This window comes from Zophobas morio, unplaced genomic scaffold (assembly GCF_036711695.1).
Source record: "Zophobas morio isolate AGI-343-1 ecotype UQ-CSIRO unplaced genomic scaffold, CSIRO_AGI_Zmor_V1 ptg000014l, whole genome shotgun sequence".
Classification (NCBI taxonomy): Eukaryota; Metazoa; Arthropoda; class Insecta; order Coleoptera; family Tenebrionidae; genus Zophobas; species Zophobas morio.
In genome coordinates this window covers 12,111,776-12,125,345 of record NW_026972119.1, presented here as the reverse complement: position 1 = coordinate 12,125,345, position 13,570 = coordinate 12,111,776, and the positions used below count along the sequence as shown (strand labels likewise).

Genomic DNA, 13,570 nt, shown 5'->3' with positions numbered 1-13,570 from the left:
CAGATCTTTAAATTTTGAAGTTCTCTGATTAAATAACGCTGTTGAAATCTACATTTTGTCAAATTTTGAACATCTGAGAATATTTTAACACTGTTGAAAATAATGATTTGATACTACGCATGTTATCTGTGTTATTGGAAAAAAGTAGTTTTGAGTAATTTTGCTGCAGCTTGCTTCGCCTTTTTCACTCTTGAAGTAAATATTAACTACAGTGCGACTGGTGTAAGCGATTCTAGCCCATTGTTGCGTGAGTCGAGTAGATTTTTAATTTACTAAATTTATCAGCAGGCCCTTCCATCAATAAACCACTAGTTTCCTCTCAAAAACTTTGGAAATGTCCGTTTAATCAAGCCAAATTTACATATAAATAGTTTTACTTTGAGTTTATGCAGAATTTGTAGTTTAATAAAATTCTCTCTTGATCCCTCTGCGTAATCTATACTTGATTGATAATAAACTCGCTCCAGCTCTCTATTTCCCGAGCCGACTCTTCAGTTTGATCTTAATATCAAACTAGTGGTTACAAGCCAACCTCGTAGGAGTGTTATTACTTATTAGCACCAATCTGCAGCAATTTACTTATGCAACAACCCACTCGACTAGTTATATCCTGTTCCCGATCAATCGATTAGTCAAGCCCCCTTTAGCCCCTAGTTGTTGCACCTTTTGTTTAGTGTGTTGATTTACGCCCCGAAGGTTCCCTTTAGATGTTCGGTGTTAGTGGATGTTAAAGACTTAGAATTTTAAAAATCACTTGATTATGTTCATACAGTGTATTCGTGTGCAGTGACGAAGCGAACAACGCCTGTTCGACGGTGGACCTGGAAGAATGGCGAAGACCTCGGTCTGAGTCTTCGACGGGTGCCGATACGGATTCTGTCTATATGCATAGTACAGTCTGCGTCGATCATCATCGACGGAAACGACCGGTTAGTAATATAAATCTAATAACACACGACACCAAATGTGTTGCCAGATTGTCGGCAGAATTGATGCGGTTTTTCTTTAAATGGACGCACATTACTGCTTTCTGCTTCTTGATGTTCGCTTACTTCGAGATATACTTAAAAGTTCGATGGACGTGTAGATCGTTATTTGTGGGAGGAAATCGACAAAAATATATAGTGGGTTGATAAAGTTCCGTACAAAATTCACAATTCCATTTTCTAAAATGACACTTATTACATAAAGATTTATTTTTTGTAACGATTTTTTTTTCGATGGCAACTTTTTTTTCTATTGCGAAACCTGTTAAATTTAACTTTTTATTGGCCAGAAATGTATCGGTTAGAAATAAGAAAAATAATAATACAGCACATATTTATTGCTGAGGCATTGCTTCACCTGCCTCACAGCGCAAGCTGCCTCTGATCTCGACCGGCACTTTGAGTTTTACGAAGGGTTAAGGTTACACTGTGATGGAATACTCAATGTTCTAAATAATATTCTCTTTTCCAACGAGGTTACTTTACTTTACTTGATTCCCACAAAATGGTGCACTTCCGAATTATTACATGGAAGTGTGAGAGTATTAACAACTGTTTTTTTAATGATCAGCTCACCAGATTTAACACCCGTTGAACATTTAAGGTACTTTTGTTGTTTTATTGTAGAATTTAGGTTCAAATTTTTGTACGACTGTAATAGGATTTTTGAAAAAAAAAACTTTTTTCTACGACCATTTGACTATTAAAAAGATCTGTCAGAATCCAAAAGAAAAACTTGAGTTTACCATTAAAAAAAAATCGTTGATGCCATTTATAAAATAAAATTGATCTGTATGAGAATTTTTCAAAAAAACTTAATTTGACGGAATTATGAAATTTGTGTGGAACTTTATCAACACCTGTATATTTGATCGAACTGAATAAATAATGAAGAAATATTTCGTAAAAAGCGTAAACAAATTGTGGAAAATATTATTTTGAAATTTTTCCTAACACTGCATTTTGAACCACTACTTCTCATTACATGTACGCAGTGGTGTATTTTTTTGGATTAGTGGTTGGAAACATTCAAAATTATTTTATGACAAACGGAAAGTGGATAACCACTGATACCTGCAATATCAGTTGGAACAAATTGTTATTTAGTGTGTCCCAAATTTTATTTAACAGACATTAACTAAATTTTTATTAGGGTTATGGATATTCTAACGAGTGAAAAAAATCATAATTGTTGCTCATGAAAGTGTTTTTTCAAACAAGCAAAGCCTTAGATTACGTTTATAAATGCTAACATGTCACACGTGTCGGTTAATTGTCAGCAAATGTCGGTTTTGCAGCTAGATTTTATTTTGTTAGTGGAATTATTTTTTCTTATTTTTTATTGAACTGTTTTGTTGTCAGAAAATGATGTGTCGAAAAAAGAAATTCGGTTCTATTTTTGAATTCGGGGTGACAGATTTTTTACACGTTTTCAGTTATAGACAATGACTTTTTCAGTAGAAAATAATTACGAAATTTTAAGTGTCATTAACTTATCTGAATGAAAATGTTTTATCAAGCGTTTTATAACTCTTATAAAATTCGAAAATTTCGAAAACACGAACCTGAAATTTTAAAGTGATCAGAAAATATATTTCTTTAATAAAGAAAATTGTGAGCAAAAAACCAAAATATGTATCTATACATAGATGTTTTACGATAGTTTACTATTGCAAAACCGATGACTGTTGACAACAAAGAGGGCATGGGATCGGAATTAATTCAGCAGAACCTACATTATTATTTTAATAGAAAACTGGATGTGTTTTTTCATTGTATATAGCACAGGAAATGTATTTTTAATAAAATTTTCGAATGATATTAATTTTTTATATCATATCACTACTACTATTACAGCGCAGTCAAATATTCATTTTCAAGTGACGTAAACGTTACTTAAAATAATGTATGATAATTTTTAACGTATAATACTTCTCCCACATTTATTTGATACACGCTGTACGAAAAAATAGAAACAATTTTCGAATGTAGTAAAAATTCAAAAGCAAGTTTCCGATCACATTATTTTTCAATTTGAAGGATTTATTTTGACGAAATATCATAGACAAAAAAATTATAAAATAACGGTAACGGAAGGCAGTGCTTGTTGTAGGTTATCAAACCAAAATGTTACTAAAAATATTTTATATAAAAATAAAAACCCGTGAAAAGTGAGAAACAAGTCAAAATCTGTTAAAATGCATTATTTACTATAAAGTGATGAAAGAACTAATTAATTTATGCTAGTTAAAAATGTTTAACACTAAAAATTCCGAGGATAATTTTAATATTAATAATATTTTCATATTTTAATATTTTATCAAAAATCATTAAAATATTAACTAAATATGGATAGATGTGTGACCCAGTATCTCTAAAACTGTGCTTCTTAATTTATTGGTACTTTAGAACAATTTAATTTATTATACACGAGAATTAAGGAGAAAAGGAAACGTTAATAAACATTCTAAAAAAAATAATGAAGAAAAAAAGAAATATTTTATACAGGTTGCTCTAAAAATGACGCCCTAAATCAACGATACATGATTAAATTCACATGTTTAAGTTCGAGAAACATCATTAAAGAATTCTTTACGTCAATTTGGCGTTCAATTACAAAAACAAAATATAAATTAAAAAAAATAAACTTTGAAGGGGGAAAAGTATTTTTTAAATGAATTTTTTTCTGCTCCATAAATAGTGCTTAAATGTGTCATTGAGTTGGTGCGTTATTTTTGGACACCTGTATAAATATTATTTGAATTTTTTAGTTGTTATTAACAATAAAAATTTTTATAATTATTTTTAACACTATTTTTGTACCTAATCATAAAATCATATTAAATGGCAAGTGAGTCAGTTGCTATATCAAAAAATTGCAAATATAAACAATTGCCAATTAGAAGATATTTAAGTAAATATTTCAAACTGATTGCTTGATAAATATTTTTTCTCTTTCGATGTGTTGTAGTAAATTGATAGTGTGTAATTCATTACCAACATATCAAACAAGTGTAAAGTAATGGATCACTTAGTGTAATAAAAAAGACTTATTTGATATCACCTTAAACCAATCCATAATGCTTCACATTAATAAATGTGTACGTGTTAGATAAACAAGATAAAATGCTTGTTTATACTCTCACCTTTATGTGTATAGTATTTTAGTATTCTATCCTCGGAATAAAATATTAACTAAAACTGGATTTCAAATTAAACGTTGACGAATATACCCATATCTTTTTTCACGTTCTTATTATACGCTTTTTGCCGCTTCTTAATTTCAGTGTATATAATTACCGAATTTTGTTAATCTTCTCAATTTTACTAAAGAATTTTGAATATTTAAACCGTTCTAACGATCTTCCACGTATTCGGAAAATATATATTCTCCTATTTAAGAAAAATATATACTTAGGTACATATTCAGATTACGCCAACTAAAATTAAAATTTGTCTGTTTATTCTTCCCATCTTAAAAATTTGTTAAGTACATTTTACTTGGCATGTGTAATTTTAACATTATTATAATCTATGACGGACAATTTTAAAATTTTAGTAAATTAAGACATTAACATTAACTTAGGGATCACAGAATTAATTGCGGAATTGTCTTCACTTCAGTGGGATTTTTAATTTTTTGCAATACTGGTTTAAAGACAATGTCAAGGAAATTCAAAGAAAATTTGTAATACGTTTAAAATAGTAAGGGAACTGCAGGAAAAGTGCCACCCTTTTTCTGAAAAACAAAATTTAAATTTATTTTGTATTTTCTAAAGTACATTTAGTATTAAATAAAGCGCAACAAATTCATACAAATTATAACCATGTAGATAACTAAGCGTTGCCACGTCGTATTTCAAAATTTTAGGAAATTTGTGACAATTATTAAATATTAAATGAATATATTTCTTTCTTTATCTTTGTTGCAATGAAATGGACAGTATTTTTTTGCAAAATTTTCTTATTTGAAAGCTTGAACACTTATCAGTTTTATGAAATTTGAAACTTAATCGAACTAATCGGATTCATAGTGAATGGTGAGGCTTTTGCTTATTGTGTGTATAATCTGTACATTATAAGCTTTTAGAAATGTTTCTTGCATACAGTGATCTATGAAATTTAAAAATGTTGCAGATTTGCCACTTCTTAGTAATGATAGACATTTTTAAAATTTTCATTAATGTGATTAATATGTCGTCTGTGAGAACAATGACGACGTTCGAACTATTGTTGCCATTATAGTTACACAGTCCAAAGGAGGCGGAACAAATCAGTACCCAGTTGGAGCTTAGAATCATTTATGAAAACCCTGTATAGTGTATATAAACTACATATATAGGATGATCAAAAATGGCGTACTAACTCTGTGACACGTTGTCAAGAACTGTTAATTGAGCAAAGATATAGATAGGTATTTAAAGTTTAATATCTCTTTTTGATATTGCATCATATTTTAAATCACTACTTAATGTTGGTTTCACGAAATCGATTGGACTTTCGTTATTCAAAGTATTTTTGGAAGTATCAACATGTCTTTTATCCTCATTTCGAGAGTATAGAACGAAAACCCGATAAGTGACGAAAATGTGAAAACCTACTTTTATATTTACTTGATTATAAGACTCTCCTCTCTGTTCAAAAATATATTCGATTGCTTGCTTTTCTTATTATAATTAATTTTTTTCAGAAAATATGAAAAATCATTTAATCTTATCACAATAAATTTGCCCTTGCCCTATAGGCCACAAGTAAATATTCCTAGTTATCTAAGTGTCCTTGGTCTTAATGTTTAAAAAAATTGATTAAATAATTCTAACTTTTTCGAATTTTCGTCACTTATCGGGTTTTCGTTCTATACCTTCAACTTCTTGCATTTATAATATCACAAAATAATTTTTAAATGTTCACAATGAATCTGACAACAGTGGCTAATTTTTCGCTTTTTACTTCTCGAGTGTAACTATAATAATCAAATCCATCCGCCGAAGTGCCACTTTCATATTTTCTCGACGTGTCATGACCTCTAGAGTACGAAAAAAGTGGTCCCCCGTTTGCGTCTGTCTGTCTGGCGTCTGTATCCATTTTTATTAAACACATAATCTCCGAAACGACCGGACCGATTGTTGTCAAATTTTGTATGTATATTAGGAATATCATGTAACTAAAATTTGGCTCATCATCTCCTCCACCAGTGGGATTTTTAATTTTTTTAAAAAACAAGATACTCGTACGCACATGTGATGTGATGTGATGTGTGAATCCGTGTCGAATTTTCACCCTAGACATCGAGACTTTTGTAAAAAAAAATTAAAACAATAACAATATTTTGTACGTTAACTTTGAAACTGCAAAACCGAGTGCTGCAAAATCTAGTATTTATGTTAAGGTTATCGTAATCATGGTAAATCGTTAAGCAAAATTAATCCTCTCAGAACAATGCAAACTATTATGACTGCATTCTTGTAGTTTAAAAACGCACTCATAGTTTTTACAATTGCTTATACCGGGTGATTAAAAAAATTAATGAAAGAGCCGATTTATTTTATTGATTAAATCAGGAACTGCACAACCGAATGCTTTGAAATCTTGCAGACGTTTTGAACTACATACAGGGTGTCCCAGAATTCGCGCCATTCCCATGAATGACATGTTCCCTGTCCCGAACTGTGCCGTAATTCGCAAAAAGAATTGTCCAGGCTTTAACCGTGTGAGAACTGGAAGGCGATTAAGTTGACCAATAGAGAGGCTGCTTTTATATCCGAACGTTTCTATGTTCAAAGTTACCTATGCCAAGAACAAAAAATCGGGTAATACTAAAGTTGAATGAATTTTTTCCGAATCCCCCTCCGTCAACAAAAGGAAACAGAAGTGTGGTTATAAATTTAATCATTTTGACAATTGTTTGTCATAAACTGTCACGAAGTTTATCACTGACCTGAAGAGACGCTTCTGCGCCAAAGATGACTGATTAATGTACACAGAGACGTCAAGGTTTACTTTAAGGCAAGTAGCATGGGACAGAAGTTATTTCTGCTGCCATTCTAGTTAAATTGTGTTTAACTGGGCTGTACATGTCATAAGAGAAGCTGTTTCATTTCATCGTAGGCAAATAATACATTTATTACTATTCTACATAGAGTAGCTACCGAAGAGCAGGTATTAGAAGTCATTTTCTTAGAGCCCCGTGAATAATCTTCGGCACCCAGACCAACATGTGTTTCACCGATTGTTACATCGAGCAAGAGAAGATCTTTTCAACCTAGTCGGAAAGGCCGTGCTGGGGCTCCACGGAATGTACGTGTAGGTGCTGAAGAGCAAGTGTTAGGAAACATGGAAGCGGATCCTAGGAGAAGTGTCCTCTACGTAGCGCAAATTAGTGGATGTTCAAGATCGACCACTCATCGTATCCTTCAAGAGAGAAGACTGCATCCTTACCATTACACGAGAGTGCAGCATCTGCGACCAACCGACTACCCGCGACGAGTACATTTTGCTCAATGGTTACTGCGACAAAATGAACTAAATCCTGATTTTACACGGCGCATTCTTTTCACCGACGAATGTTCATTTTCCCGAGAAGGAATGTTTAATGCACACAATTGGCATTTCTGGGCACACGAAAATCCACATCTCACTAGGGTGAGAGCATATCAGGAGCGATTTACTATTAATCTATGGGCTGGAATCATTGGTACTACTGTGGTAAAAATTTTAATGCATCTGATAAAATTATCAGATTACCTGATCGCCTTAATGGGGATGCATATGCTAATTTTCTACGACTAGAGCTTCCGGCATTGTTGGAAGACGTTCCTTTGAATGTACGGCGGAATATGTGGTTTCAGCACGACGGCGCTCCTCCACATAATTCGATACTTGTACGACGAACATTGAAAAGAGTATCGTCATAGGTGGATTGGGCGTGGCAGTACTAATATCTGGCCTCCTAGATCTCTAGACCTTTCTGCTTTGGACTTTTTTTTGGAATCAAATTAAAAATTACGTATATAGAGAACCCCTAGATATGTTAGAAGAACTGGAAGAGAGACTGCACGAAGCCTACGCTACAGTTACTCCTGAGATGTTACATAATACACAACACAACATAATTCAACGAGCTAGAACTTGCATTGAAGTTAATGGTGGTCATTTTGAGCACATTGTTTAATAACGTTACAGTACAACGATTCCAGCCCATAGATTAATAGTATTGCTCTTGATATGCTCTCACGTTAGCGAAATGTGGATTTTCGTTTGCCCAGAAGTGAATTGTGCGCATTAAATATTCCTTTTCGGGAAAATCAACATTCGTCGGCGAAAAGAATGTGCCGTGAAAAATCAGGATTTAGTTCATTTTGTCGCAGTAACCATATAGCAACATGCACTCGTCGCGCAGTCGGCTCGTCGCAGATGCTGCACTTTCGTCAATAGTAAGGATGCAGATTTTTCTCTGTAAGGATACGATGCATGATCGATCTTGAGCATCCAATCATTTGTGCCACTTGTTCTTCACCGTCTATGCGTATAATCCGTGGAGCCCCAGCACGGCTTTCCGCATAGGCTGAAAAGATCCATCTTCTTTTGCTGGATGCAACAAACGACGAAACACATGCTGGTCAAGGAGCCGATGATTGGGGAAAAGACCTGTATATTCGCGCACAGCAGTGGCTGCATAGCGTGTACATTCTCCATAAATTGTTTGTATTGTTCTTAAAAAAAATTGCAACTATTGTTATAATTTTTATTCGTATCTTTTCAATCTCTAGAAAGTATGTACTCACAACTTTAAAGAAACTGTCTTAAATCATCATGTGCAACATCAATATTATTCTTGAATAAGTCTCAGTTTTCAGTATCTCCCCCACATGATTGACACCACAGCAGATACCTATGATCTTAATACACCAGAGAAGTGGAGTCTCGTCTATTTTTTCGTTGCTTAGATTAGGTATCAGCAACAAAGCTGTTCAGTAAAAATTGATACTGTTTATTGAAAATCATAATCACTGATTAATCAAAAGCGATATTTATGTTTAAATACACTTAATAACGTTCTTTGAATGGACATGTGGTACTCTTTTTTAGAAATAACGATAAACTTAATATCAGGCATATGATGCATTCTGAAAATGTACTAATTTTCGTTAAAAAGAACAACACATTATTCACGGGGCTCTAAGAAAATCACTTCTAATACCTGCTCTTCGGTAGCTACTCTATGTAGAATAGTAATAAATGTATTATTTGCCTACGATGAAATGAAACAGCTTCTCTTATGACATGTACAGCCCAGTTAAACACAATTTAACTAGAATGGCAGCAGAAATAACTTCTGTGCCATGCTACTTGCCTTAAAGTAAACCTTGACGTCTCTGTGTACATTAATCAGTCATCTTTGGGGGCAGAAGCGTCTGTTCAGGTCAGTGATGAACTTCGTGACAGTTTATGACAAACAATTGTCAAAATGATTAAATTTATAACCACACTTCTGTTTCCTTTTGTTGACGGAGGGGGATTCGAAAAAAATTCATTCAACTTTAGTATTACCCGATTTTTTGTTCTTGGCATAGGTAACTTTGAACATAGAAACGTTCGGATATAAAAGCAGCCTCTCTATTGGTCAACTTAATCGCCTTCCAGTTCTCACACGGTTAAAGCCTGGACAATTCTTTTTGCGAATTACGGCACAGTTCGGGACAGGGAACATGTCATTCACGGGAATGGCGCGAATTCTGGGACACCCTGTATGTTTATCCCCTTCAATAGACTGATGACGTCATCTCAAAATTTTGCTTAATAACTCGTATCCAAGATTGTGGTTTATCGTTCCATTAAAAGTTTTTAAATTTCTTATATAGGTTGACCCATAAAAATTAATAAATTTGGAGATACAATACTGTTGTCATTAGTAACTGCTCCTATCCAAAGTGATACACTGTTTTTCCAAAAATGTTGTTGACGTCATCACAATTTTAACGTTACATCACATATCTTTATTTTAACTTACAAAGATTTTCATACAACAATAAAATTTGTATAATCAAGTTTTATAATTTTTCTAAAAAGTTGGGTTTGTTTTATTTACTTCAGGCGCTAGGGAAGTTCTGTCGAAATAACCTTCGACCAATTTTTACTTCCCGAGGAAATATTATAATCGAATCCATCAGCCGAATTGCTACTTTCATATTTTCTCGACCTGTCATGACCTCTACAGTACAAACAAAGTGGTCTATCGTTTCCGTCCGTCTGTCTGTCTGTGTGGTGTCTGTCTCCATTTTTATTAGACAAGTAATCTCTGAAACTTTTGGACCGATTGTTGTCAAATTTTGTATGTATATTAGAAATATCATGTAGATGCTTAAATGCTACCCAAAATTTGGATAATCATCCTTACCAACAATTAGATGATGTCATTTCATTGAACTGTATTTTAAAATCATTTTAATTTTATACACAAATATACTCATATACGTGTAGTTTTTTCGTTAACGTTCAAATTTTCGCAAAAACATTTCAGATTGCTATTAGTGCTGAGGGAAAAGGGGTGTCATTTATGCGTTTCGTTTTTACTGTACAGCGTTTATCACAAAATCAAATTTTATAATTTTTTTAAGAGCCAGATTTGTCGGATCGTACTATAACCTCCGACAAATTTTTTATTGATCAAATCAAGAACCTCATTTTTTTGATTTGCTTATACAGGGTAACTCAAAAAAATTTATGAATCATTTATTTTATTGAATAAATCAAGAATTGCAAAACTGAATACTTTGAAATTTTGCAGACGTTTTAAAGTTATTGTAAGAATGGTAAATTGTTAATCAAAATTTATCTGTTTATTACTCCCAAACTACTGATGACGTCATCTCAAAATTTTCCCGAATAAATGATACTTGTGTATACTAATTGTATTCATATTTTTAAAATTTTTTTGGGCCACCTGTTTACAGGTGGAAAACATTAGTTGAAGTTGAAGTTAGCTTAATTAATGTATCTTAATAAACAGTTAAATATTTTTAATAATAATAATAGCTAGTTAACAGTAATTTGCTTGACTACGTTTAAAAAAATATATTTTTTACCGTTGTTAGATGTAATTTTACATTATCAATTCAATTCGCAGTGAAACATATTCGAATTAGAATCTTTTTCGAGTTCTTCATCGAGCTGATACTTAATTTTTGATCATCCTGTGTCTGTCTAAATCAATATAAAGTTTTTGTAAGTGAAAGTCAAATTGTTGTATAAAAAATTAAAAAAAAAAGATTTTTCTTGAACTTGGACTTAGAAGTTAATAATGTGTCTTGAGTTAGTGCGCTTTTTTGATCACCCTATATAATTCGGATCATCTTACTAAAATAACTTTAATTTCACTTGTTTGGTTTAATTGTTTACTAAAGAAACAACTTTTTTTGAGAATCGATTTTATTCCCGATTTACGACACAACTAGAACGAACAAACCAAAAAAGGCAATTTTCGCTGTGAAAAAATTAAGGCACTCAGGTGATATATCTTTTATGGGCATATTACTTGAGACAACAATGAACCCATTGAAAAGTTTAAAATAATTTCAACGAAGTAGTATATTAATTTCCCATTTCCTTTATTTTTTGTCTATTTTGCTTTTTAAAATACTGAGGTACCTTCAATTGAAACATATAAAATAAAAAGAAAAAAATATTTATAGCATTTCTTTGAAAACTAAGGGTATATTATACGAGCGCAAAATAATCACAATCAAGAAGACTTTGCTATCAAAATGAAATAAAAACTGGAACTGAGCCAGACAGCACATTTACACTTCACACGGAATTCCAACTGGGATAAAATCGTGGGATACAGATTTTTGTCTTAGCTTATTTGAACAGATGTATTAGATAATCTTACTTGCTTTAGTTGTCTTTTAGCGCTGCGGTTTTATTATATAATTATAAATTATAACAATATTAAATAAATTATCATGCCAGAAATATGCACTTAATTGCCTTAAAATTTTCACAACATAGTAACGTTATTTAGTGTTGCATATTTTATACCTGAATTAATATATTTATCCCCACCAAAGAGTATGACGTCATTGCATGCTTTGCGGTGTTTGCGGAACTGGCTGTGCTTCAGAGACGTGGGAAGTTAGGTGTCAATGACTGTTTTTTTTTTTTAGTATCATAGGAAATTATGCGACGTTCACCTTTCAAATTAGCTTCCTGCTTGAACCTAAAAATCGGGCATCCGTTTGTTTACGTCGTTCGTCCCAAAATCAATGATTAAAATAGATTCTCCTAATTCCATTAGGCGCGGTACAATAGCCACTGCCATACCTGGTTTCACAATTGAGCCGAGGTCTAATTGTAAATAACATTATCTGTAAATGTGTATAGAGGCTATATCAACCGGAAGCTGTCATTCCGGAGTGCTTACGCCGGCTATCATTCGTGCTGTTACATTTATTAAACCCCAACTTACGCGTTATTTTATTCCAACCACTGTTTGGCTGTTAATTGAAGAATTAACACAACAGCACGCCAGAGCGCTTCTCTAATTGAATAAAATTCCCCATATATACGACATCTCCGATGCAGAAGTATCGCCGTTTCTGCTCGCTAAATCCGATAGGAAATTGAATAAATCATTTTAGTTCGTCGTCTGAGCTGTTTGCGTGTGAACAACGTTTTAACCGTCTGATAAGGTCTCGAATAGAAATCGCTTTAAATAACGCCGGCGTGTGTGTCAATGCTAAGATTTTTTTTGTCTGTGTAGAGAAAAGGTGGATGGCTGGCGGGGCTGTGGAGGGTGCGATCGTGGTGCGTGGCGTGGTGGCACTCGGGGAGGGAAGACAGCGACACAGAAGAGGAAAGTCCGAGCGAACAGGGACAAGGGTGCATCACTCCGGTGTCCCTGGACACGCCTCTGCAAAGCTCTGTATCGAGGTGCACTTCTTTGAACGTCATCAGGTAAGTCGAAGTTCCGTATGTCGATTTTGTGTTTATGCCGGCTTCGTAAAATCTTGTTGATGATAATGAGCTCGTTATGGGGTGGAAGAAGGGTAAACAAGTTATTGGTAGCAGATTTATGGCTCGAATACGGCTGAGATAACCCCCCGTCGGGATACGAACGTTAGTGCTCGACCTTTCGTGCTCGATGCGACACTGCGGCTCCAATATTTTCGGGGGTAGTTCTCCTAGGTGCATCTATAGTGTATTCATTAAATATGAAGTACAAAATTTACGACATTCTTCGTTTCGTTTTAGGTTTTGTGTCGTCTGTACTTGTTGTTAATAGAAATTCTAATTTTTTTATTACATGAGCAAATCAGTCACATGATGTTCCACATTGCACATATTTTACGAAGAACACAACTAATTTATTGAGGAAAATATTTAGACTCTATTAAATTCCAAAAACTGTTTTTACTATACACATACTCTCTACTTTTACATACTATTGAATTAAGTTATAGTTCGTTTACCGAACAGATGGAGTGATTACGTGCACTTCATGTGCCTATAAAGTGAGCGTCTAAGCTTAGAAAATAACATCAACATTAAACATATAAAGTTGCTTTGCCTGTTATAAATGCATT

At 33.3% G+C, this 13,570-nt stretch overlaps 1 protein-coding gene across 2 annotated transcripts in view; it reads left to right on the top strand.

Moving 5' to 3' along the window:
- LOC135129290 (muscarinic acetylcholine receptor DM1) overlaps window positions 1-13,570 on the top strand; it is a 136,310-nt gene that overhangs the window by 105,717 nt on the left and 17,023 nt on the right. The window contains exons 5-6 of one of the 2 annotated variants that reach the window (XM_064056454.1): window positions 773-929; window positions 12,748-12,941. In XM_064056454.1, the coding sequence (XP_063912524.1) occupies window positions 773-929; window positions 12,748-12,941 (351 nt within the window). The remainder of the gene's footprint in view (window positions 1-772; window positions 930-12,747; window positions 12,942-13,570) is intronic. The other variant, XM_064056455.1, reaches the window with a different exon arrangement.